Consider the following 22,064-nt stretch of genomic DNA (forward strand, 5'->3'; position numbering starts at 1 on the left):
ATATTGAAAAGATGAGAAATCTGGACTCTCATTACCCTGATGTTCCAGGACCCACTCAATTAGTGGTGGCTCACTGAAGGGAGCAATGCTGAGAAGAAGCAGACAATCAAAGCTTCTTCAACCTTTTTGTTTTTACATTTTCTAATGTTAATGTAGAAAGAAAAATTCCATTAAGCGGTTAAGTCCTAATTAGATAAGCTTAGACTCCCGTATTCAAGTATACAAGACCCCAAAGGCAGGAGCACCACAGAGATGACAAAGAATTGTTCTTTTGTTTTGATTCGATGATTTTAAAGTACCAACTACTTTAGCTGGAAAGACATCGGACACTACAGCCTGCTGCCTGCCCCATGCTTTATGAAAGAGGATGGAGCAACATACTCAGCACCACTCTCCTAAAGGAGGTAATGAATACATTATTTCTTGGAGATCGGAAGGAGTGGAGGATGGAAAGATCGCGAATGTATCTTAATCCCATTCCGTAACGTTAAAGTTTGCACATAGTATCTCAAATATTAATAATAATACACTAATTGTTGCCAATCTCTCAAGGATAAAGTAGATAATATTGGACACTAATATATTGAACCCAAGCTTAACCTAAGAGCAAACCAGGGAAGATCTGCAGCTTAAAGGGCTGAAATATAAATAATTCGTGAAATGAGAGACACAGATACTTGTCACATGAGTCACATTGTTGTTACTATGCTGCTGCTGTCGTGATGAAGGTACGGTATAAACGTCTTTGTCTTGGGTACATTCTCTTCGTTATCTGTGAGTACGTATTGCGAAGATCTGTAGGTCCAGTATGGAAAACTCCCATAAAGCCTCCCAAATGCTCTTAGACCCCAGATATATCGAAACGCGCGCCTTCTTTGGAAGCCGGCACTGGACAGTACAAGACAGCAGCTCCGCCTACTCGGTCCTAGGATCAACCTCCCAGGCCCGCGGGTCAGCCCCTAACCCGGTCCTCCTCCGAGAGACCGTGCATGGCGCTCTAAGGCCATCCTTCCAGTGGCTTTGCTGACCTAAGGTCTCCCTTGTTCATTGTCCTCCCTGACTTCACAGTACACAGAAGCTGCACTAAGAGTAGAGGCAGCCCGGAACGGATAAAACACGCCCCTCTCGTGACGTAAGCACTGATACAAGCGGAAGCCCGGCCTTATTTCGGATCAGGTCCTAGCAGCTCTGAAAACTAACGTGGCACATTACGTAAAACATTTGCAACTTGCCAAGTCAGTCACATGTAAAAATAGTTATTTAACGGCTGGAAAATCACTTCTGCCTGACTTTTACCTATTAAGATCAGAAAATATAGCATTTTCCAGTGCCAGTCGATCACGTGTTCTTACCTAGCGATAAGCACCTTAAATACAGAGCGCGTGCGCGGGCAGGCCGCCTCGGAAAGTGTGCGAGATTACCCAGCGACTTTGCGTCCTCCCAGGGAGCGTCCGTGTTGGAACTGAGCAAGCATGGGGAAGGTAAATGTGGCTAAGCTAAGGTACATGAGCCGCGATGACTTCAGAGTTCTGACTGCGGTAAGGAATACACCTTTCTTGCTTATCCATTCGGTGACGTCCCCTTCCTGCTATTCTAAGGTCGCTGGGAGCTAAGTGTGGGCTCTGGTCTGTGGCTTGTTTGCCGAGGCTGAGATCTGGTTGAAGAGCACCAAGGTCTGACTTCCATAAAAAATTGCGGAAAAAGAATTCTCTTTTCCTAAACATGTTTCTTCTTTTCAACTTCTTTTGTTCCAGGCATACTTGCGTGTCTGTGGCCCGGGAAATTTCATTAATCTTTGGCTTCCAAACTAGAGAAAGTTGGGGGGTTAAGTCCTCGAAGGAAGCTTGTTGGGCCCCCAGTAATAGACTCAGCCGCGTAATGTTAAAAAAACACATTTGTCAGCTGACAAATTTAGGCTGTTCAGCCAAGTGCAAAACAAAGGAGGAAAGGAGATGCCACTTTGTCGACAAGCAATTCACTAAATATATTAACAATGTAATTGTCAAGTAATAAGTACCGTGAAGGTAACAAAGGATAAAAAAAAAGTAGAAAGTATCCATGTGTTGGAATGTGAGGGAAGAGTACTGTCTTTGAGTTTTGATTGAATCCAAGAATCTTGTCTTTACTATTTATCAAACTACGAAGTGTGTTCCCAACCCCGAACCAAGGGAATATTACCTACCGTAGAAGAGGTGTGTTTTTTGGAGAGAGTTGGAGGCAAATAAGAGCAAAAACCGAGAGATGGGAGGGAAAGTCTTCATAGAAAAGAAAGGCCAGTGTCGTTGGGGGAACGTACGTTGAAAATCTGATAACCAAACCGTATAAACCCTTGCAAGCCTAGTAATCGATTTGTATGGAAGCCCGTGAATGTTTTAATTAAGAAAACAACAAGATCTGATTGTGTAGTTTTAGTGTCGTGGCATAGATCAGGCCATATATCTAAGATTAGAATAAATCAGTCTTTATTTAGGAGTTTGGTAAAAAGAAGGACTGTGTTACATAATAGGATGTGTAATGTGAATTGTCTGGTTAGTGTATTATTTTAAGTCTTTGTAGCCAAATTAAGTAGGTATCATTTACAAATTAATCAAATGCAAGGTCCGTATGAACTTTAGCATGCACTTCCTTTTTCTTAGAGCTTCCTTAAGTAACCTGGGCTTTTTCTTTAAATAGTATTTTTAAATAATGGCTTTCCTTCTCAGCACACTCACTCATTTCTCAGCATCTTGACATACATAGGGTAGTCAAGAAATGTATTGGAGGATTGGGGAAGCAGGAACAGAACATAAAAATGAGTTAAAACTCAGTTAAATGCTCAGTTATGGTGGGACACCATAGTAAAAGATTTTTCTTCCAGAGTTTTTAAGCTCCCTAAAGAATCACTTAGTCGCTGAACTTAACACTCTAGGCTCAGATGGATGCTGCCTACCACTGTTGTCCTCCCGTGCCAATCCTTCTTTCTGTGAACTTTACCTCTAATCAGTTATCTTTTTTTTTTTTTTTTACTTACTACACATTTAATGTAAACTCTTCCCCTGACAGTTTTTCACATCCCTATCTTGTTTATATTTTTAATAAACCTTTTTCTTCACTTCAAAATTTTGACTCTTCATTCCTTTTACCCTCCCATACATTGTTGTCTGACTCTCCCATACTACTTCCTAAAGAACTTTAATTCAATGGGGAACAGTCTAGGAAAACCCCTGACATGAACTTCAGGCCTCCACACAATGCACACACATGGAAAACATTTCATATATGAAGGGGTGAAAATCTTTAATCTTCTATCATTACCACCACCAGCTGGCCCTTGCTGCTTACTGTTTTCATAACACAGCTAGAGTGCCATATTAATTCTCCACTACATTCCTTCCAGTTTTTGTCAATTTTATTTTTATATATTCCTACTAGATTAATGTCCTAAATATAATTTATGTTTGTCTGTCTCTCTCTCTCTGTCTGTCTCTGTCTCTCTCTCTCTCCCCTCCCCCCGCTCCCCCTCTCCTCCCCCCCACCCTCCTCCCCTGTTTGTTTCTTTTCTATAGCTCTGACTGTTCTGGAACTCTCTCTGTAGATCAGGCTGGCCTTGAACTCAGAGATCTGCCTGTCTCCGCCTCCAGAGTGCTGTGATTAAAGATGTGTGTCACTATGCCTGTCTCTCTTTCCAGATCTCTTTTACCAGTGCATCTTTAAGAGTTTCCCTGTCTTCTTGGTATAAAACTCTTCCCCTTTTGTTTCTTAGGCTAAAGTGTTTTCTGGCCTTAATTACCTGGACTCTACATGCCGTAACTTGTTAACTACTTCTATGTCAGTTGTCCCTTCTGTTAGGTAGATACCATTTCTTTTTTTTTTTTTTTTTTTTTTCTTTTTTGTTTTGGTTTTTCAAGACAGGGTTTCTCTGTGTAGCCCTGGCTGTCCTGGAACTCACTCTGTAGACCAGGCTGGCCTCAAACTCAGAAATCTGCCTGCCTCTGCCTCCCAAGTGTCCTTTCCCTGTACTCATTCTCAGATATCCCTCCTTTCTTGAAAGTGATCTCTCAGCTAGAATTCTTGTTCTGTCCTGAGCTGCTACTTCTGATTCTCCAGGGATAAAAATTCTCCCCAGTAGTTAGCAAAATTCATGCCTACATACTGTGCTTTCTTATTGATGCTTGATATCTAGAATATCTGTAGATAGTTAAGACAGGTGTTTAGGTGTTAAGCATTTTAATATCAGCCGTGTGTCATTAATTTTTCAAGAACTGAGTTTTTACTCTGGAAGTTGAGAGGCAGTATCACCATTAAGTGTATTTATCAAGAATGAATTTAACATGGTCTAGACAAAAATGACTGTATTGTAGAATTATAGTCATATGTTACCTTAACCTTTTTCTTTTGCCACAGGACATGTGTTCAGCAATAACCCCCTAAGATCATGCTGTCTAGTGACAAAATAGCTATGCTAAGTATCCATTAGTACTGTGTACCCCACACTTGCTTCACAGTACATTTCTCACGATCTATGCCTATTAGGCTACACAGCTGTGGCCAGAGATCCACTTAGTTAGGAGCGTTTCAAGAGCCTAATTTCTTAGCAAGATTTTAATAGACAAGGCTTTGTGTTACCTACACATCATAATGATTCCTTTAATTTCAGGTTGAAATGGGCATGAAAAACCATGAGATCGTTCCCTGCAGTTTGATTGCTTCTATAGCCAGCCTGAAACACGGTGGCTGTAATAAAATTTTAAGAGAATTGGTGAAACATAAACTTATAGCATGGGAACGTACTAAAAGTAAGTATTTTATGTAGCATTTATCAATCTTCAGCTAATTGGCTTTCTGTAGAGCTGACCTTCAAAGAGCTGCTTGACTAGGCAGCCAAGAACTGACACATTCTTCTGCCATTGAAATTGGTCAAAACAATCACAGAGTCTACTCAAATCAAAAAGGGCAGCAAAAGTGTCAAGAGTGTGCTGCAGAACAAATCAGATAGTCATACAGTTAGCACCACCTTTGGAAAATTCAGCCTGTCACAGGACTCTTGAGTGTTGCTTCTCAAGCCATCTGTGATGAGGATTGAAGGTTTGAAAACCTGTCTCAGATCTTTTATAAATATAAGATAAAGTAGTTACTGGAAAAAGTAAAGGGATAATGGTTATATACAAAAACAGGCATAAATTCATTGTCAGTTCAATATAAAATATTTTGAACTTCAATACTTTTAGTTTAAGTGCATATCTTGTCACAGACCCTCAAACCAGTATCCATACATGAATGACACTGTAATAGAGAAGAAACTGCAAATTTACAAGTCTAGGTAAATCAGTTTCTCTAGCTAATACTTCCCAACTTTAAATGCTTACCTTGTATTAATATGTCTTGTTGCTACCGTATAACAAATACTCTTACCTAATTTTGTCTAGCTGTCCAGGGCTATCGGCTGACAAATGCTGGCTATGATTACCTAGCTCTGAAAACACTGTCTTCTAGACAGGTAGTTGAGTCTGTTGGAAACCAGATGGGTGTTGGCAAAGAGTCAGGTACGTACTAAGAATATTGTTGAAAGCATTGTCTTTACGTAAGTTTTTATTTTACTTTTGAGAAAGGATTTCTCTTTCATTTTGTTTCATAGTCCAACAAAAATGGGAAGTCAGAAACTTGGCTATAAGCAATACAGATTAGGAACATAGTTTGCTATATTTATTAAGAGTAATTTAGTAAGTTATAATTAACTTCCATAAGTCCATCACTATCATTTTAGTAATACCAAAAAATGATTTCCATCTGTGGCTTTGTTTTTTGTTTGTTTGTTTGTTGGGGGGGTTGTTTTGTTTGTTTTTTGTTGTTTGTTTTTCTTCCACTTTGGTGCTCTGGATTAACTCAGGGTTCAGACATAGTAGCATATGCTTTACCACTCAGCTACACTTTGGGCCCTAATTTTCTTCTGATATTTAAATCTTTGGTGAATATTATATTTGTTCTCTATTTTATATGTGATAAGTTATGCATTTGTAGTAATTAAAAACTACCAAAAGGAGATGGTAAATAACAGTACCACAGGCACGTTTTTCTATCACAGCAACACAGCTAATAGCATTTAAAAAATATAATTTAAAAAAGGAAGAAAGGAATAAGAAATAGGAGATGATTCTTTTTCAAATTGTCACCTGGAATAGATGATTCTTTTTGAACCGTAGCTTCCTTTATACAGTTTTTGTCCTGTGCAATTTTTCCTATCTAATTGACATTGTCTAAACTAAGGAAGCATGATTAAACTTGGAAATAAGATCATTGTCAAAACTGCCCCCAAAAGTTCCCTGTGGACTTTGATATGGTTTGAGTGCCTTCTATGTTTATATCTAAGTTATGGTATGCATCATGCTCAGCAGTTAGAGTCCGGGAGAGTGTGTGCACATGAAAATGAATATGAGTGTATAACCATTGTAGAATATTTCCTTTAGAGAATCTAACTTTCCTGTTAATTGCTTTTGTCCATTCAGTCATTTGAATTTAAAATTATGAATTAACTATTGTAAATACCTCAATTATATGAAAACCAAGTCCTTAGGAAACAGATTCTATTTAAAGTATTCTTTAATTTTTAAGAAATTAGTTAAATGGTAAAATGATAATAGAAAGTACAATAAAATGAGTGTTATTTTAAATCTGCATTAAATTTTTTTTGTTGTTGATTAGATCCCATAGCTAAGATTATTTATTTAATCTGAGAAATTTTCTGTATACATACAACTATAGTTGCATGTATTCAGGATTATTTTTGTGTTCATGTGATTGTAACCAAGAGTGAAAGTAAGTATTACTTGGGATTTTATACTTTAATTTTTGTCTTTTCACACTTGCTGATACCTGCTCAGTGGCTGTCTGTTTCATAATTGCACAGTGTTTCGGTGGGTGGGTACTTTTCAGTTGATTTTTTTTACCAGTTTCTGAGCAGTAATGATTTAGGTTTCATTCATTCTTCATTGTGAATAGTAATGGAAGTCCCTATCTTTAGATATATACATTAAAATTTAGTGCTTCAGTGTGGGAATTTTTGAACACAATTCATTCAATAATAGTAAAAATATATAAATTTTGATATTTCCAAGTTTTAAAATGTGTTCTGATTTATGATATATATTCTGTTAGTAAGATATGATAGCCTATTTTTAATAGAAATACAATTAAAATTTCTTAAAATACTTAGAATGTGTTCTAAATGTCAGCATTACAAATAACTTACTTTGATAGTTGGCAAACTACTTATTAAAGAGATTTACTTACAGGGTTATATTCTAATGCATTGGTCATAAAAGCAGTTGAATTGAACGTGTTGAAATAGAAGGTATTAAATTAGCTTCTCATAGACTGAGGATGTAATCTCATGATAGAGCAGTAACCTGCTATATACAAGGCCTGTGTTAGATCCCTAGCACAGAAAATATTCAGGGTAAGTCACTTTTTTAGCTAGAAATCCTTTCTCAATGAATTAATGCTTAGTTTGACATATTGATAAATGTAAACAATGAGCATCTTTGAAAGCAGAAGTACCCATTGGCTAAGTACCTCTCTGCTTTTTTTGACAATTACAAAATGAACAAATTCTGGATTATGGATTATTTAGGATATGAAGTGTTTTGCCAGAGAGTAACTACCAGTAACAAAGATACTAGATACAGATGAAGTTAGAACTATTTAACCAATTGTAGCAAAAGTATTCTAAGAATGCTTTTACAATTTTTGCTCTAGATATTTACATTGTTGCAAATGAAGAAGGGCAGCAATTTGCACTGAAGCTTCACAGACTGGGAAGAACCTCCTTTCGAAATCTGAAAAACAAACGTGATTACCATAAGCACAGGCATAATGTTTCTTGGCTTTATTTATCTCGTCTCTCTGCCATGAAGGAGTTTGCCTATATGAAGGTATTTTTTAATGATTTTACGTTTCTCAAAAAAAGAAAAAGATAGTCAGTTTTAGCCAAACATTGCAAAAATCTTAATGACAAGTATCTCTCTGACCCTAAACTCAGTCCCTACAATCAACTTGAACTTTTTGATTATACTCTTTTCCCAGTGGCTTCCTCTTAATAAAGACATTTATTATTATGCAAATTTATGTGTGACTCTGAATATCTTTTTATTGAAAATAGTATCTGGAAATCTTGGTGTTTCCCAACTAAATTTAACAAAATAGCATAGTTATGTATAGTAGTATTTGTTAACTGTACTTCATTGTGTAAGAATTTACTTTATTATTTTTAGTGTGTGTGGTGTGTAAACAACTTGGAGGGTTCACTTATCTCCTTCCACTGGGGGCTTCTGGGATGGAATACAGGTCATTAGGTGCCTTTACCCATTGGACCATCATGGGTTTTAGTTTGAGTGAATAGTTTATTTAATCTGGTCCTTAAATTGTTACTCGTAGGAAGTTTCTTAAAGCAGTATAAGTAAGTAATTCTGATATATATTATTTTCTTTTATACTAAAAGGAAACATCTTGGCATAAATCATTAGATGTTCCCTCCAAACTGTAGTGGGTTATTTTTAAGTGATCCAGTTGAAGGTACAGAGAGAATCTGTTTGCAAATAAGTACTTTCCTTAAATGCACTGATGTTTTCCCAAGACGAAAAGAGTAATATAAAGATTAAGCTGTGATTTGAAAGTTGCACTATCACATAAAGTCTAAACCAGTGGTTCTCAATCTTCTTAACCTGAAACCCTTTAATACAATTTCTCATGTTTTGGTGACCCCCCCCCAACCATTAAATTATTTTTGTTGCTTCTTTATAACTTCATAGTAATTTTTTTACTGTAAATGTAAATATCTGTTTTTCAGTGATCTTAGACAACTCCTGTAAAAGGCCCATTTGACCTCTAAAGAAATTGCCACCCACAGGTTAAAAATCACTGTTGGAGACAACCATTTATAGTCTTTTAAGATTATATTATACTGTTCTACTGCTGAGACATGTCGATGCACAACTCTTTAAAAATAAACAAAAATTTCTAGGAAGTAGAAAATATTTCAATTCCTGTCTTCAGAAGGTGGTGGTTAGGTAGAAAGCTTTTAAAATTAAGTACTGTGGTAATGCAAGGTAAAGGAATGAATAGCAAAGCACTAGCCAGTCTAGACCACTGTAAAGTGAGGAAGATAACAGACACAAAGAACAGTTTATAGGTTAAGGTTAAACTAAAGAAGACGATAGTATGAACTGAATGGGAGTTTAGTGGATTCATAAAGATGGATATGATTTGACTTTAAGAAAAGGACTTTGCAGAAGATAAATACTGACCAAGACCTGAATGGATGTGAGCCCTATATGTGTGTATAGGTAGTACTAAAGTAGCTGTCCTGGCTGTACTTTTGGTACTTACTGATTCAACTGTACTAGACAGTTGAATTAAAGAGAATTTTGAAAACTGGTCCACAAAAATACAAAAGTAACCCAGACTGAAATAAAATATCTGCATCCATTGTAGATACTTTTAAATTATGAATTGACGTAGACAGCATCTGGTCTGATATTGGTCCGTCTGGCTTAGACTGTCACATGCATCATACAATGTAATATGAAGAACAGCATTAGTGATTTACATACTAAAGTGCCTGACCTTCAAGATAACTTACTTCTTATGCCAGGAAACGTAAACCAAAATTTGTTGTTATTACACTATTGTAAGCACATATCAACAAGTGACAGACTTAAAAATATAGAAAGGAAATATCCTAAGGGACTATAAGATTTTCTTTTTTGCATTCATTTTTGTGACTTGATGTACATAATACATGGTAGTTGTATATTTTAAGGAATAAAGTTAATTCAAAGAAACTTAAATTATCTTTATGTATAGCTAATTCTTATAGTAAGTAAACCATGCATTAAATACCCTAAGGTAGACTAAATTTTGTAAAGCCTTGTTTTAGGAAGATACATTCTTTTGTTCTTTTAAAAACATGATTTTATTAGCTTCTCATATTTTTCTGTTTTAGGCGTTATATGAGAGGAAATTTCCAGTTCCAAAGCCAATTGATTACAATCGCCATGCAGTGATTATGGAGCTTATTAATGGTTATCCCCTGTAAGTATTCATTAAGCTTGAAAGCATAGGTCCTAGTAAATGAATTTAAGATCCATGTTTTTTAAGTACAACATTCAATTGGAATGCTGCTTCTTAAAGGTTAGAAATTTCTAAAGAGGTATAAAAAACATTGGAAAACCAATTTCATCCAGTTTGTAATCTCTGCCATTTGTTCGTTGATTTGTTCGGTATTTATGAAGAATGTGTTGCATACCAAACACCTCCAAGTCCAGCAGTGAAAAAAAAAAGTTCCTCCTGCCCTCAGACTAAACAATACATATTTAGTGTATCAGTAAGTACTATTGATAAAGGTCAGTAAAGAGGGTAGAGGTAGGAGATTCCTATTTAATATAAGATAGTTGGGAAAGTGCCATTCACAAGGTGAAATCTTAGGAAACTAGCTAGGGCAATATTCCAGGTAAAGGAAGTGTATTGATCCTTGGGTGCTCACAGCCATGGAACAAACCAGTATTTAGAGCAGAGTTACTTAAGTGGACTGGGGCCAGAGGAAGGGGAGCTGTGAACAATGTAGATTGAGTTTGGACTTTGGCCTCGGTAATGGGCAGCAAGGAAAGAAAATCTGAAAGGTGTGGTCCCTGATAATTCACAGAAGAAAGAATTTCAAGGAGAAGAAAGAAGTCAACTGACTAGAAATGGAAATGACTAAGAATTTAGATTTAGTAGCATAGAAGAAATTAAGTCTTGAACTGTTTTGTTTAAATAAGGTGGAAGGCTGTTAAAAGTGGATCATTGAAAGTAGAAGGAATGAAATTAGAAAAGCCTAGGTAAAAAAGGGTGAGCTGTAAGGAAGATGTGAGAAAGGACATGGTTGTGGGAAGCAGACAGTATTGGAACAGCGTGTGACCTTTTAGTAATTAGGACATGTACCTGTGATGAGAATAAGGAGGAAACTGGCAAGATCGGGAATGGAAATGACACGCTCATTAAAATACTGACCATGTCCACATAACCTATTCATACTTTCAGGTGTCAGATACATCATGTTGAAGACCCTGCATCAGTGTATGATGAAGCTATGGAACTGATAGTCAAACTGGGAAATCATGGTCTGATTCATGGAGATTTCAATGAATTCAATCTCATGTTGGATAAAGATGACCACATCACCATGATTGATTTTCCACAGATGGTTTCCACTTCCCACCCGAATGCTGAATGGTATATGCTAAAACTGAGTCTAGTTGTAGATGTGTTTGTATATCATAGAATCACTTTTTATTTGTGTTTTTCCAGTTTTCTATTTGGATCAGTAAATGTTTTCAGTCATGGAGATTTGTTTTTCAATTAAAGAATGTCTAACTACTAGAATTTTCTCTGTAAGAAAATCTTTAAAAAAGAATTTTTAAAAGAAAAAATATACTTAGATCCAGTTTTAAACCTAATCATTATGCTAGTCGTTTTCTGGAACTGACTGTCCACCTATCTTATTTATACATAAACTGCAATGTAGATATCACTAAAAGAATTTGGACTTAACACTCAAATCAAGCTTTCTTAGCCAAGGAGCCATTTATTCAAACAGCTCTTTAAGAAGTCTGGGTTTTAAAACCAAAGCTTGTTCATATATGGAAAGAATATGTGTCCTGTATAGAAGTAGATAAATAAACACTAAATAGAAAAGAATTTAAAATGAATGTTTACTTTTACAGGTATTTTGACAGAGATGTTAAATGCATTCGAGAGTTCTTCATGAAACGTTTTAGCTATGAAAGTGAGCTCTACCCAACCTTCAGTGATATCAGGTTTGTAGTACTGCTTATAATGATAGATTATTTAAATAGATTATTTGCTTAACTCTAAAGCAAATGTCCAGATAACGTATGTCTGAGTATTCTGTGTATATATGGTGCATGCCGGAAGAAGGCATCAGATCCCATTATAGATGGTTGTGAGCCACTGTGTGGTTGCTGGGAATGAACTGAGTACTTCTGGAAGAGCATCCAATGCTCTTAACCACTGAGCCATCTCTCTAGACCCTGCAATTGTACTTTTGGATGTTGAATTTATTTTCTTATTTTGAATGCGGTATCAAATGTTCATAACCCATTTTTAAGAAATCAAGCATCAAATATTAGTGACATTGGTAGTTTTCTTTTTTTTTTTAAGTTTTTGTGTTGTTTTATTACATGTATCTCTGTGTCTTAATTAGGGTTTCAATTGTTGTAATAAAACTCTGTGATCAAAAGCAGCTAGTGGGGAAGGGTTTATATGATTCACAGGTTACAGACCCTCATCCAGGGAAGCTTAGTCAGGAACTCAGGACAGGTACCTGGAGGCAGAAACTGAAGGGAAAGCCATGGAGGGGGTCTGCTTCTTGGCTTGCTCTCTCATGGCTTTCTCAGTTTAGATTCTTAAACCTTCCAGGAGGTGGCACTACCCACAATGAGCTGGGCTCTCCCACATCAATCATGAATCAAGAAAATGCCAGCAGGCTTGCTTATCGGCCAGTGTGGTGGGGACATTGTCTCAATTGAGGTTCCTTCTTCCCATATGAGTCTAGCCTGCATTAAGTTGACAAAACACTAACTAACACACTGCATAAGTACACAGAAGTGTGAGTGCCAACAGAGGCTTGGAGATAGTCAGTCCGATGGAGCTGGTGGTCATGAGCCAACCAGAGTAGGTGCTAAGAACAAAACCCCTCCTCCACTAGAAAAGTAGCATATGCTAGGCCATGTCTTCAGCCTTATGTTTTTCTTTTATTTATATTATATATATTTTTTGAGTTAATCTTTATTGGTTTTATATATGCTTTTAAGATAATTCCTGTTTTGAATTTTATTGCTGCATACTTTAAACAGCAATCTTTAGCCATTTTTGAAAGTTAATTTACTAAGCTAATAGGAATCATTATTGTGTTATTTTTATTTTAGTCTTCAAATCCCATCTTTTATATTTGCATAGTTAAGTAATTTAAATAACATGTAGAAGATTAAAATATGGAAGGTGGACTGAACTCACTTCACATTTATTAGAGTGGTGCTATTCATCTTGGATATCTTTTTTCTGTGTTATTTAATGCTGATACCTTTGTTTCCTAGGAGGGAAGATTCTCTTGATGTGGAGGTCTCTGCCAGTGGTTACACAAAGGAAATGCAAGCAGATGATGAACTGCTACATCCAGTAGGTCCAGATGATAAAATTACCGAAACAGAAGAAGAATCTGACTTCTCGTTTTCTGATGAAGAAATGTTAGAAAAAGCCGAAGTTTGGAAGTCAGAATTGGAAAATGAACCAAACCCAGTAAATGAATCAGGCAGCTCCTGTTACTGCTCATCTACAGACAGCAAACAAATAAAGGGAGACAGTTTACCAGAGGAGAGTGCTGATGTGTCCAGTTTTGAAGTGACTAAATTAAGTCAAGCTGTAGAAGAAATGGAAAGGCAGGTTCCTACCCACAGGTCTGTTACTGAGTTTTCTGAGGAGAGCAATAGAACTGAAAATGATACCAGGGAAGATAGCCAGCCAGGTCAGAGAAGCCCTGCTGGCTCTGAGGAGTGTGACGATGAACTCCCCCATCTGATTGCCCTGTCATCATTGAACAAGGAGTTCAGGCCTTTCAGGTATAGAATTTTGTTTGCTTTTTACCTTTAATCTTGAGATCTTTGATTCTGTCAAGGGAAGATATTGAAGAAGAAAAAAAAAATACTGTGGCATTGCGTCCTGCCATAATTGTGTAAAAATGAAAGTTAACTTTATCATATTGAAACAAATTTGTCTTTTCAGCTAATCTGATTCCCAATACTCTATTGACTAAATTTCACAGAATGCTACCTTGAACTAAGACTCATTGAATTAATACAGGTTTCTTAATAAATAGGTCTGTTTTTAGACAGGGTAAATTATTCTGTTTCATTGATACATTTATTGTATGTTTAAACTATGAAGAGGCGTGTAAGTATGTAAGGCATGCAGTAAATGTTATTTCTATGTTAATTATCTACAGAGCATGTTTCCTGAAGCTTTGGGGCTTCTATCATTTTGTTTATTTTCTCATGTGCACGTAAACCCACCTAGTAGTATTATGTTTTAACTTTGTTTGTTTGTTTGTTGTCTTGAAAATGTTAAGCTCAAATTAGCAAACAAACTAAAACATAATTTTTAGGTTTGGAATAGTTTATCCAGGAACAAACAACAGTTTATTGCAGTAGGTATTTTATTTATTTCAAAACATTGATACAACAAAACTAGGTCAGCAGAGTATTGTTAAGCATTTTCCAGTGCATGTTCAGGGATGCATCCCTTATTCCTTTTGAATTACTTTATTAAATTTTAAGTGTATAATGGCTTAACTAATTTTTAAGAAAAGAAAATCTTTGTCTCCTTATATCAAGATCCCAACTCTTACTTTTCAAAACCTTGAGAAACATTTTTTGTAAAGTTTCACATCACCTGACATCTATAACCTTAACGTTACCAAAGAAGGAATGCTTCTTTCTACGCTCTCTCAAAAGCCACTAAAAAGATAGTTAAGAAGCTGAGAACCTGGCTCTCTGTGTCCGCTCTACTGTCCTGTGCCTTATCACTGCAGATTTATGTATGATGGAGATAGAAATTTCCTTACCATTGTTTTTTCAATAACCAGAAGTTGTTTTGTTCCTCTGGGTTCTCATCCTATTCTGAGTGCGCAGTGGAGCCCATGGCAAGTAAGAAGCTCTGTGTTAGCCCTTCTCTTCATATCCGCCATTTCCTCGACTACCTGCAGTACCTATTTCCTACACCTTGTGATCACCTCGTGTTCCTGCTACCACTAAATTTTCCAATGTTCACTGGACCATCTTTCCAGTGTCGCTGATTATAGTGTTCAGATCCCATAGTTACTTCCTCCATAGTTGCCATAACCAATTCTCTGCTCTGGTTGCTATATTCGGTTCATTTTCTTTTTTTTCTTTTTTTCTTTTTTTTTTTCTTTTTTCTTTTTTTTTCGAGACAGGGTTTCTCTGTGTAGCCCTAGCTGTCCTGGAACTCACTCTGTAGACCAGGCTGGCCTCGAACTCAGAAATTCGCCTGCCTCTGCCTCCCAAGTGCTGGGATTAAAGGCGTGTGCTACCACTGCCCAGCTCGGTTCATTTTCATAACTAGGGCCAGCTCCAAAATTACCAAATCCTCTTCCAAACCAGTTATATCTATGCATCTTAAAGACACCTTTATCTTTGCAGTCACTTGCTACCAAGCTTGACCCAAGTTCAAGTCCCAGGACCCACATGGTGGAAGAAAAGAACTGACTCTTGCAAATCATTCTCTGATCTCCACATCCACGTTGTGGCATGTGCCATCTACACAGAAAGATAAATAATAGTTTTTAAAAAACATGTTTTAGAAAAATACTGGCTATAAAAAGTTAATGTTTTCTAGGTTTATATACATGTTTCTATTAAAATATTGAGCACTTAAATATCGTATCCGTGATGATAGTATTTATTCTGACTAACAGAGCAGTTTCAGAGAACTGTCTCTGACTGGGCATGGTGGTATATACTGGAAATCCTTGCACTAGCACTGGGGGCTAGAGGCCTAAGGTAGGAGGATCAATCTTGGATATAATGAGACCTTGTCTCAGAAAAAGAATGAGAGTATTATATCTGTACTATGTCTGCTTTTGTTCAGAAGGTGGCAAGAAAGATATAAAGAGTGTAAGAAATAGATTTTTATGATTTAGTGAAAAGCACAAATTAAATGGATACATTTCAGTTACAAAACATTCTGTTTGGAAAGTTTGATGGTGACATTGATCAGAACATTCTATGAATGTTAAAATTTAGTAGACTAAGTTGGAGGTAGTTTCACTTTGGTTTTCATAAATACAATTCTGAGGCATTTCATCTTTGCTTTACTGCAAAAAATACACATTAATTTTACATTATAAAAATTAACTAGATAACTTGTTTCTTAAATTTTATTTATTCTAGAGATGAAGACAGTATGAGTAGTGTTACTCAGCGTAGAACAAGAACGTTGAGTGTTACATCTGCAGGCAGTGCCCTGAGCTGTTCAACAATCCCTCCAGTAAGTATTACACATGTGCCAGCTGGTAGGGCCAGAGCTGTGGACACAAGGTGGCCTCGGGTACTGTGAAGACTTCAGGTCATTTAGATAGTTGGGTCTCATATGTTAATGTTATAAAATGATCAACACCTAGAAGTTTTAGAGACAAGAGGGTTCAGCTGGAATAAGCAGAGCTTCTAGGAATAAGGCAGCATATAAATTAATTTGAATTTTAGAGATGAAATACTAATGTATTTTGCATCCAGATGAGATTCTTTAGTTTCCCATGTGATTCAGTCTTTGATTTTTAACAAGGAAGGTTATATGACTTTGCACAAATGTAGCAATATGGCTGAAATATAGAGGTATGTCACCCTCACTACTATCAAATTTTTGTTGGTCCCTTGGGCATTTAGCATTTGTATCCAGTTTACAAAGGAATATTTTCTAGACAGGACAGTGAGCAAAAATATTCTAGCCCCAACTGAGGTTCTGGCATGTAAGCCAGCCTTTGTTCTGACCTACCCAAAAGGAAGAATCAGTGTAGAGATTATCACACCCCCACAAAGCAAACCCCTCTTTGTGGCCTGTGGAGGAGTGTTTCTCAAACTCCCATGTACATTTGGATTATAGAGATAGATAGGTCTCATTCATATCTGACATTTGGAAAGAGCAGGAATTTACAAGTCATTATTTCTCTCAGGAATCAAGCAAAATTATGTTAGTATGTTAGGTTTGCTTAGTTTCCTGATTCTTTGGCAGTCAACAGAAGCCATTATGAAAGGTTACAACCCACTCACCTACGTCACTTTAGGATTATGCAGTGTTTTGAAGACTACTGTTTAATTGTGCTTCCTACAATTTTTTTTTTGTCTAACATTAAGAAAGTAAACTTGGCAATAACCATGCATCAAAATAGAAATATATCAAATTTTCCGTACATTAAAGCCAATTTTGTTGTGTTGATTTCTTGTGTTTAAGTAAAACTGTGTTATTAAAGCTAGTTTTTTGAGATAATTTTCTCATAGTGAACAAAGAAGGGAAGAAATGAGAAAGTGAAATGGCTGTATACAAAATAAACTCAAAAGATAAATGACTTCATTTTTTCTAAGCTTATTAAAATGCAGATGTCATTAGTGAGTTAGAATGTTTTGTTTTGGGTAGAATGAAATTCTGTAATATTAAATGAGAACTATTCAGAATGAGATTGTATCCCCAGTGCACACGTAAAAAGCCAGAAGGGGGGGGGGGCCGGGGAGGTATGTCTGTAATTCATTCAAACAAGTGGAGACCAGAGAGCTCTGGGAGCTTGCTGACCAGGTAGTCAAATCAGTGAGCTCCAGGTTCAGTGAGAGACCCTGTCTCAAAACAAACAAGATGGGGAGTGGTAGAGGAAGACAACATACGTTAACCTCTGGCTTCAGTACACACATGTACACACGTGTTTGCACACAAAGAATAAAGTAAAAAATAGTTAATGGTAGTTTATATTACAGTTCTGAGGCTTTTCAGAAATTTAGGATTTGCCAGACCAGTAACGGTGAAATTCTCAAAACATAATTGCTTTCACATTTTCTTTCTAAGGGTTGGATAATTTACTTGATTTTTCTAAATATAAAATTGAAATCTGTGAAGCATATATTATGTTAAAAGATAAAAGTCTTCATTATAGATATCTCACAGCTTATAATAACCCTTTTGCTTTTCACTTTTATACTCTCTGTTCTTACTGGGATTTATTTGACCCCCTTTCTTTAATTTCGCAGTATCAAAACAAAATTTGTATCAGATTCTAACTTGTGCTGCCTTCTCTGTGTATGGCTCAGATACAATTGGCTGTGCCTATTTAAATAGGAGTTAATATTGTGTGTTATTTTAGCACTTTACTCTTTACCAGGCAGAGGCTGATCTTAGAAGTGTGTTGTGGTTTCAGTCTTCAAGTTTTTGTCTTGAGCTTTGTGAATTGTAGTATATGAGCCTGTATCCTAAGGAGGGAATAAGGCCATCAGCCTAAGTCCATGAACAAAAAGATTCCTGTCCAGACAAGACTGGCCTTGAACTTTTTTAATTGAAAATAACTTTTTTCATACAATACATTCTGATCACAGTTTTCCTTCACCCCTGATCCTTCCTAGCTCGCCTCCCTTTCATTCACTCTTGCTCCTCACTCCTCTTCCTCTCAACTGCTAGGACTGCAAGCTGTACACCAACTTCTCTTGATATTTTTCTCATACTCTTTCTTTTCTATTTTGTCAACATGAGAGGAGAGAACTGTTTGTTACCTCAATGGACTTGGTGGTGATTGTTTTGGAATTTGTACAAAGACAAAAGGGCTTAAATTCCTTGAAATTATAATCATAAAATCTGTCTCCTCTTTAATTCCTTTATTATTTCTATGTATTGGCTATTATGCTAAACATAAACTTTTAACACAATAGTAATTTATAAATTCTGTTCTTGAAAACATAACAGGACTAATTAATGGTTGCCTTTTAATAAATACATGTGGCTAGATCTAATGGGAGAATGTTTTTACTTTTAACAACAAATAATGATTTTCACTCATTTTTATGTTCTTGCTAAAATAACACATAATATTTTACTTCATGTTTTAACCCAGGTTTTTCTTACACACCAAAAAAAAAATTATCTTGTAGGATTTGTGCATTGTTAGGAATTTGGCTATAGAGAAACAAAAGGTTATTATGAACTGAATTTTAAAAAAAAAAAGTTTTTAAACTTTTCAGTCATGTGATTTGTACGTATGACATTTGTGGTTGTTAACTATGAAACATTGTTCTGCATCTCTAAAAAACCCTGTGAAGTCTTCCCATGAGTGACTGCCACCCTCAGTCCTCTTTTCTATCCCAAGCACCACAAACAAGGTGCTGTTACGTAATTCCAGCCTTTGGAAGGGAAGGCAGGAACTAGAAGATCGAGGTTAACTGACTACATTCCAGTTAAAGGCTAGCCTGGGCACCCAGGCCACATGAGAGTTTACCGAATGAATGAATGAATGAATGAATGAATGAATGAATGAATGAATGAATGAATGAATGAATGATCGATTGATCAATCAATCGAATGAACAAGAAATAACTAATTACAAAATCATGTCCTAGCCGGGCAGTGGTGGCACACGCCTTGGGAGGCAGAGGCAGGCGGATTTCTGAGTTCGAGGCCAGCCTGGTCTACAGAGTGAGTTCCAGGACAGCCAGGGCTACACAGAGAAACCCTGTCTCGAAAAAAAAAAAAAATTATATCCTTTACCATGAAAGAACTTTTCATCTTGGTTTTTCCCCCTCAGTGTTCATGATGGTCACTAGGTGGCACTCTGGTTTGTAATTTCAGCTGACCACTTTTGCTACATGATCTGTATTTCTGCAAAGAATATAAATTTATAAATTTTACAGCGGCTTCTCCTGGTTTATGTACTAGTTCATATAGTGTCATTAGTATTTTAAAAATTCATCTTCAACATAGAAATTTGAAAGATACTAGCAGTGTAAATCTTTGTTTTAATGATCTCTGTTCCTTATCAAGATGGTTAGTAATGATACTAATTTTAAAAATCTTTTCAGGAACTGGTGAAGCAGAAGGTTAAGCGTCAGCTGACGAGGCAGCAGAAGGCGGCTGCCAGACGCCGGCTGCAGAAAGGAGAAGCCAATGTCTTTACCAAGCAGCGAAGGGAAAACATGCAGAATATTAAATCAAGTTTGGAAGCAGCCAGCTTTTGGGGAGACTAATAAATTTCTGTTATGTTAATTTTTTTTAGATACTATAATTCTATTTTTAGCCAGTATATTGGTCTTTTTTTGAGCCAAGCCGGTATTTATGGAAATAAACCCTCTTTAGACTCATGGTTTCCAAAGACTAATTAATAGTAATTCTGCTAAGCACTCTGGTTTTTTTATGTTTTTCCAATAACTGATTTAGATCTAAAATAAGTTTTGTGAAAAAAAAATCTTCATTAACAGTAATTGCAAAACATTGACATACTTTTTACTTTATTGTGATGTTTAGGCTCTGCCTTAAACAGGTAGATAGATGACTTGCCTCAGATCCTGGCTTTATATGTAATAAATAATAGAACAATTTAATGCAATCCGTAGTTCTCTCTCCCTTTCTCCTTCAGTCGCTCACTGTTGGGTTTTTACTACAGCGGTGAGTTGGTTTTAGGATTGCATCAGACAGTACACAATTATTTGGCCTCTGGAGTAAAACTGATTGCCTTTTGTTTCTTTAGACTTCTGTAGTAGAAATAAATCAGTAATGGGTAGTTAGGCAGCCTTCAGTCTCGTTGTTGCTGATCTTATTGGCTGTTGGTCATGAGGAAAGAAATTTTACAGTCCTACCAGGATTTTTCCCCAGGTTTGAGCAGAAGTGTGGCTAATGGAGGTGGGAGAGTGAAATCAGAGAGTGAAGAGTGTATGCATGACTCCAGAATGTGTTCTTACCTCAGAATTAACAAGTATCTAGTACAGGAAAGGAAATAATGCTTTGTTATGGTTCATTTCTCAAGCACATTCTAATTCAGTAAGATGGAGATGAGTGAGTGTCTTTCAGCTTCCCTGAGCAGACCTCTAGTAGAAGATCCTCTTCATCGAGAAATGACCACCAGATGGCAGTGTCTGCCAACAGTGACAGGATAAGAACAACAGATTCCCATTTATCTAAGCGAAATTAGTTCTTCTGGCTATTTGTAACTGATAATTATCTAAGTTCATTAAACATTTGGATATATGAATATATCAGCTGTAGTTTCTTTGAAAATTAGACTGATTTTGGATGTGTTTTTATAGTCCTACTTTAAAATGTGGTTGTCTCTTTAAACTCAGATACTCATTTTTTTATACTCTGCTAAAAATGTTTTTATAACATAGCCTAATGTTGAAGACAGTTTAATAAGACCACAGAATGTTTATTTTGTAATACATTTTCTTATATCCAAAGTATTGAAAGCAAATTGGGAATAAAAGTGTTTGACCTCATTTTTCTTGGCTTTACTTCACAACTACTACATAAGAAGCTAGTTTCTATTTGATAAAATTAGAAGACAGATTTACATGATTCTTACCCTTAATAGCCTAAGATTTCAAGTGACCTGCTGAACAAATTTAAATCAGAAACAGAATTCAACCTAATAGGACAAAGATTCTTAGTAACTACTAAAGCTTTAGTACTAAGTGATAAGGAACTTGAATTTGGGGGGCTTTATTTTGGAAACTAGGATCTGATTGCTACAGTAACTTTATTTTGTAATAAAGGTTTTTTGGATGGTATCAGTTGGGTGAAAAAAAAAAAAGTTTATCTTTGCAGACAAGTTCTAACCTACATTCAAAATATCCATAGTCAACAATGAAAAGGCAAAACTAACCCTGTTCCCAATGCATTACATCTGTGTGTTTAGAGTGTAATTATTCCTGGGGACGAGGATGTTCAAGGCCTGCACAAGGAAGATGTGATCATATCTATTATAGAGTTATGAAGACTAGATGAAAGAATATTTGTAAAAAGGACTAGACATGTAACTCAGTGGTAGAGTGTTTTATTTTTGTGATACTTTTGTATACACACACAACCCCTTACAAAGAGCCAGGATGATGGTGCTTCTTTTAATTCCAAGCACTCAGGAGGCATCCTGATCTACATACATACTTCCAGGATAGCCAGAGCTATGTAGAAAGACCCTGTCTCAAAATAAGTAAATAGCCAGGCATGGTGGCATTCAGCAGGTAGGTTGGAGTTTGAGGTCAGCCTGGTCTGGAGAGTAAGTTCCTGGAAAGCCAGGATTACACAAACCCTGGCAGGGGCCCGGGTGGAGGGACACCAAAGACCTTAATGTAGTATTTCAAACATGGTGTGGATTTAGTTACTAAAGAAAATTAAATAAATGAACCATCTCTTCTATTTCATTTAAATATAAGCTGTGATCTTTTCTAGTATTACAACTCAGACTGGGTTAGCATAGTTGAAACGCTAGGTCAGTATGC

General features: G+C 36.3%; 1 protein-coding gene across 1 annotated transcript; it reads left to right on the forward strand.

The window, feature by feature from the left end:
• The first annotated feature begins 1,417 nt into the window (after window positions 1–1,417).
• Riok2 (RIO kinase 2) lies at window positions 1,418–21,062 on the forward strand. Its single transcript, XM_028783489.1, has 10 exons — window positions 1,418–1,538; window positions 4,637–4,775; window positions 5,406–5,522; window positions 7,732–7,907; window positions 9,977–10,065; window positions 11,053–11,244; window positions 11,736–11,828; window positions 13,128–13,649; window positions 15,996–16,092; window positions 19,653–21,062. The coding sequence occupies exons 1-10, from the start codon at window positions 1,473–1,475 to the stop codon at window positions 19,815–19,817; spliced, it is 1,656 nt and encodes a 551-aa protein (XP_028639322.1). The 5' UTR covers window positions 1,418–1,472; the 3' UTR covers window positions 19,818–21,062.
• The last annotated feature ends 1,002 nt before the right edge of the window (window positions 21,063–22,064 follow it).

The sequence above is a fragment of the Grammomys surdaster genome, unplaced genomic scaffold, assembly GCF_004785775.1.
Source record: "Grammomys surdaster isolate TR1022 unplaced genomic scaffold, NIH_TR_1.0 1136, whole genome shotgun sequence".
Classification (NCBI taxonomy): Eukaryota; Metazoa; Chordata; class Mammalia; order Rodentia; family Muridae; genus Grammomys; species Grammomys surdaster.